This window comes from Ctenopharyngodon idella, chromosome 5 (assembly GCF_019924925.1).
Source record: "Ctenopharyngodon idella isolate HZGC_01 chromosome 5, HZGC01, whole genome shotgun sequence".
In the NCBI taxonomy this organism is placed as follows: Eukaryota; Metazoa; Chordata; class Actinopteri; order Cypriniformes; family Xenocyprididae; genus Ctenopharyngodon; species Ctenopharyngodon idella.
Window position 1 is genome coordinate 28,099,656 of NC_067224.1, and position 5,709 is coordinate 28,105,364.

The following is a 5,709-nucleotide window of genomic DNA, read 5'->3' on the forward strand; positions in this document are numbered from 1 at the left end:
GTGTTTTTCAAGATCAGAAAACACATCTACAAACGACTCCGTCCAGTTGAGAGCGTCGGTTGAGGCAGTTGAGTCTATATGGTTCTCATCTCCCGTTTAAATCCCGCCCTCAGCTGTTGGATGTAAACATTGTTTGTTTGACAGCTCTGTACTACGAGACATCGGCTCTAAGTTTACTGAAACTATGACAGAAACTGCTCCTGCTCCCGCGGCTGCTCCGGCCAAAGCCCCGAAGAAGAAGGCGGCAAAGGCGAAAAAGTCTGGAGCAAGCGTGTCAGACCTTATCGTGAAGGCGGTTGCCGCTTCCAACGAGCGCAAAGGAGTTTCCCTGGCAGCTCTAAAGAAGGCTTTGGCAGGTGGTGGATATGACGTTGAGAAAAACAACTCTCGCGTCAAGATTGCTTTGAAATCTCTGGTGAAAAAGGGGGCGCTTGTTCAAACTAAAGGCACCGGGGCATCAGGATCCTTCAAGGTGAGCAAGAAACCAGCCGCCAAGAAACCCGTCAAGAAAGTTGTGGCGAAACCGAAGAAGCCAGTCGTGAAGAAGGCGGCGGCCAAGGCTGCGAAGCCCAAGAAGGCAGCAGTAAAGAAACCTACCCCGAAGAAATCTCCCAAGAAAGTGAAGAAACCGGCAGCGCCCAAGAAAGCCACCAAAAGCCCGAAGAAAGTGAAGAAACCGGCTGTGAAGAAAGTTGCAAAGAGTCCTAAGAAGGTCAAAGCAGTGAAGCCTAAAGCCGCAAAGCCCAAGGCTGCCAAGGCGAAGAAGACAGCTGCCAAGAAGAAGTAGACTGACAGACTTCACTCCATAAACCAAAGGCTCTTGTAAGAGCCACCCCATCTTCACAGAAGTGCAAATGTTCCTTTTGCATGTAAGAAGGCCTAATGCCTTTTTAATAGACTGAGAAAATGTTTTTAAGTGGGATGTGACGCTGTTTTGAGCTGTCTTGTCGTAGTCTTATTGCTTCTAAATATCACCAGCGCGAGCGAGCAGCACAATGCTGTGGAAGACTTTTATTAAGATCGGTTTATATAAACACATGACAGTCTCTACCTCTGTACCTGATACATAAAGCCGATTACTTGGTGTAGATTTTCAACCCTTCAGAGATTAGAAGAGTCCGCTGGTTGGAAAGTGTCCAAAATGTGCATACATTAGGCTAACAGTTTGTTCAAAGTTCATCGTGTGCGAGCGTGTGTGCACGTGCGTATGTGACTAAAAAAGTTAAGTGTGTTTTATCACTATGATTCATGTTATATTTATATTTTGTATTGGATTATACGAGACTTTCCTGTAAATACAGCAATACAGAACAAACACTTAATTTATTAATAGTTAAGCGATGGTTTGTTGAATGTTACTACCAAAGGCAAAATACATTCCATCAGTGAAAATATTTTTTTTTTTTTTTTGTATACTTTTTTCTTAACATGTATTCATAAACTTATATTTTGTCCATGAACCTGTTTTAGTATAAAACTCCTAATAAAAACAAATATGATATGATATCAGAATGATATGAGTGCTCATTTGTCTTCTTTATCTGCTCAAGTAAAAGCTGCATTATGCTTGTTCAATTTAAGTTTTTTTTTTTTTTTTTTTTTTTATAAATAAAAGTCATTACTATGTTGGCTAGACATTCTTTAATTAATTAATTTAATTATTTTTGTAAACATTTGGGGATTGGGATTTCTTTTTAAATCAATTTAGGTTAAACTTTATATAAATGTATACAGGAAAGTGAATATTTTGATCCTGGTACTGCATGATTTCAAAGTTTGACCATTTTGATTTTTTTTTCTTTTTCTTATTTTTCCTATTTCAGAGTAGTCATAAACCAGCCATAAACATGCATATGGCACACTTAACTGGAAACACATTAGAATTTTCGAAGTCTCCATCTGGTTGGTTGAATTCTACATGATGTCCGGGAGACGTGTGTGTCGCGTTCTTGAACGGTCCGCCTAGAAACAAATGCCGTGACGCAAAACCCCCTCATGGAATAAGAAATCCGTCGTGCAGTAAACTTGCACAGTGTTCTTAAATGAATAATTTATTAGATGCACGCTGGTCTTTTATTGTAGGGACATCGACTTTACATTTTCACGCCCCTAAACATGACGCGAAACAAAACGAACTGTGATTGGTTGCATTACATGTCAGTCAAACGTCCCCTTGGGCGGTCATTGTCCAATGAAAGCTGCAATAGCGTCCAGACCTTCTGCCGGAGTGGCAAAATGTACACATTTTCCAAGTAGTCCATCAAATAATATATGAGGTAACAACACCAGAAGATATAGTCTATAAAAGAATGAAATACTTAAGATTGAGTATTGGATATCACACTGCAGGACAACAACTTCCTTAAAGCATTTCATGTAAGCTATCATTTTATACATCCACATATTTTAAGTTTCAATTGTATTATCTTTAAAAAAATATATATATCCCAGCCTCCAACAGGGTGGACATACTGTGAATAAATCAATTTAATGAACAGAAGCTTTGTTTGGACAAAAGAGTTTCCAGACAGATTAAGTAATTAAGTAATTGTTAAGATGGTTGCATGAACTCTCATATGCCATGCTCAAATAAATAAATCAAAATCTGTCAGTGCCTTTTTCCCTTTAAGAGAGGATGGAGGACATTTCAAAGTCAGTGGTAATTCATTTTCAGCAAAGTGAACAAAAATTTTCAAGAAGACATGTTTATTTCCTCCATTTAGTCAGTTAACTGAAAAAGATTGGACATTTTCAAGTAGAAATAACATACTGTATCATGAGCTTTAGCTGATAAAAGAAATGTACAGCTCTATATAGGATCTTTATGTATATCTCATAGTGAGTGACCTTTTGAATGATTCATGAGCAGAGTAATTAGGAAACAGCATTCAAAATCAGTTCTCTAAGCCAATTCAATTAGTCACTGTCTCACTCAGTTTGTCTAATACATAAAAAAATAATTATTCTCAGTCAAAGTACACCTAAATATATTTACAGATCACAGTATTCCAGAGATACTAGGAGATTCGCCTTCATTATGAACCACATGTTCAAGAGACACTAACTCGTCTGCTTTTGTAAATGGTATGATTTTATCCAAGGATAATTCTGTTTCTCCATGATCTAGCATAGGAGGCCTTTCCCCATATACAAAGTTACATTCAGTCTCAAAAGGGACTTCAGCCATCTGTGACACTGTATCAAAGCGCATGTCTCCCTGACAGCGTGCGGATGCAGACAGGGGTGACCGAAGAGGTGAACATCTCGAAGGTTTGTGGAGTCACGATGATACGACACCAGCTCGTTGCTGAAGTCAACCGTTTGAATCGTATTCCGAGAGCACAACTTCCCACATCCCAAGAGACTGGAGAACGCTTTGCGGAATTCTGCATTAAAGGCATAAACTACAGGATTCAAGGTAGAGTTCGCCCACCCACACCAAACAAACACATCAAAGGTTGTCTTATTGACACATGGGATCTGCCCGGCATTGTGGAGGCCAGGGTCACAAAATGGCACCATGCAGTTGAGAATGAAGAAAGGGAGCCAACAGCAGACAAACACACCCATGATCATTGACAAAGTTTTCAGGACTTTGGTTTCCCTCCTAAATGAGCTTTTCAACTTCTCTTCAGGAGCTTTATTGCAGCTTTGGCAGGACTGAACATGTTTAATGGTGCACTCTTGCATTGATATCCTTCGGATCTGCCTTTGCGCTATGAGGAAGATTCGTGTGTAAGTGACAATCATTATGGAGACAGGGATGTAGAAGCTGATTAGAGATGAAGTGATGGCGTAAGTGCGGTTTAAACTGGCATCGCATTTTTCAGCCATTCCTCCTAGGTCTTCTTTTTGGCCGGGAGTCTTATGCCAACTCAGCTGCACGGGAATAAATGAGATCAGAACAGAGAGGGTCCATGCCACTCCAATCATGACAAATGCCACTCTTCTTGTCATTTTCTGCTCGTAGCTCAATGGGATAGCAATAGCCCAGTAACGATCCACACTTATGATGCACAGGTTAAGAATGGAGGCGGTGGAGCACATGATGTCAAAGGCTATCCATACTTCACAGAAACTGCCGAATGGCCAGAAACCCACAATCTCAGCAGCTGCCTTCCATGGCATCACAAGAGAGGCAACTAAGAGATCTGAGACAGCCAAAGACACTACAAACACGTACGCCACTTTGGAGCGCAGATGACGGAACCGTACCACCGCGGTGCACACCAGAGCATTCCCTAGAAAGGTGGAGAGCACAAAAATAAAAAGCAGACAAGCAGTCGTGGTGCGAGTTATTAGCTCTGAGACATAACCTTCAGTCTGGTTTACCATCTTCCGGGATGTCCCTATTACCCTGGCTGCAAGCTGAAAAATGAAGTCTTTTGATCAAGCATCCATCCTTTGGGGAACATTTGCGGATAGTTTAATATCCAAAGACTTCAGGAAGTCATCCATTAATGAGAGAGTTGCCTGTGATAATTGAACATTTCTGAAATAACCTTACCTTCTTCCTTCAACCAGAGAAGTGAGTGAGAATACAGTGCAGAGGGTGAGACTAATGATCTTGGAAGTAGGACTAGGGGGAGGAGCCTAAGAAAATACTGGAGAGAGAGAGAATGTGACTCATGCCATGTAAATTATGGGATATGTATTATTTATTTATTTTTGAATATTTTATGTTTTCAATTAGGTATTAGGCTTTATAGAAATAATTCGAATGTTTATTATTAAACAAATAAAGCAACGAAGTGGAAGGTAAGTGGTGAATCATGTTTCTTAGAACACAGCTGCCGTCTGACTAATGAAGTCTAATTAGCGTTTATAGATTAATTTGCAATTCTGTTCCCGTAAGTGTACCATTATCCACAAGATGGCAGTATACGTACATTACTGTCCCACAAGAAAACAGACAGAAGAGGTTATGGTGATGGCAGATCCGACTCTTCAAGGGAAACAATTCCTTCAAACAGTTAATTTCAAAGAACCAGTTTTAAAAGCTGTTATATTCAGCTGTTATTTTACGTCATTGCGTAATCGCGTCATCACGTGGTCTCTGACATCGCGACGATACATATCTACATATAATTTGCATTGACAATACACAATAGTTCATAATTTAAATAGCCCATATATCTTGTTTTTGCTGGTTTATTTAAACCAATGTTTCGTATACATATAAGCTAAAAAGCCAAATCAGTATGCTTTCCATTTCTGCTGCGTTACCTTTATATTTGGCAGAAACCGTAAGATGTGTGCTCGGAATGCGTTGTGCAGAAAGAATGGATGGAAAGTTTGTATGCTATGCCTAATCCAGCCACTTGACTCGAGAGCTCGGACCGATTGATTCATGAACGAATCGTTCAGTCAGGTTTTGTGAACCGGTTCAACGGATTCATCGAAAAGATTTGACGACCGACGTTATTAGTTGAACACAGTCTTAACAACCACTCGTTAATCAACAAAACCAACCTACATAAGTATTATCAAATTAGTGAAGTTTTGTTTTCCTCCCCTCGTCCAATAAACTCCCCACTAGTCACCTAAAGTGCTCTTGTCGTGCTATAGGGTTATATAGCCTAATAGGTCATAATTATTATTTTTGGTTTAAAACAACCGACTTCTTTTGGGCACGTACATAATGTCTGTTTCCTCAAAAATTCCAGTTATGTAGCCGTTTGACTGGAGGTCCATGAGGTCACCAGCTCA

The 5,709-nt window shown here is 40.0% G+C and overlaps 2 protein-coding genes across 2 annotated transcripts; one reads left to right on the plus strand and one right to left on the minus strand.

Moving 5' to 3' along the window:
• Positions 1-112: 112 nt before the first annotated feature.
• LOC127512248 (histone H1) lies at positions 113-1,515 on the plus strand. The gene has a single exon (XM_051892981.1). It carries the CDS (start codon positions 185-187, stop codon positions 785-787), a length of 603 nt encoding a protein of 200 aa, XP_051748941.1. The 5' UTR covers positions 113-184; the 3' UTR covers positions 788-1,515.
• Positions 1,132-5,601, minus strand: drd7 (dopamine receptor D7). The gene is given in 2 exon segments (XM_051892967.1): positions 1,132-3,216; positions 3,219-5,601. Coding segments are annotated over 2 exon segments (1,335 nt in total). The 5' UTR covers positions 4,336-5,601; the 3' UTR covers positions 1,132-2,998.
• Positions 5,602-5,709: the final 108 nt, after the last annotated feature.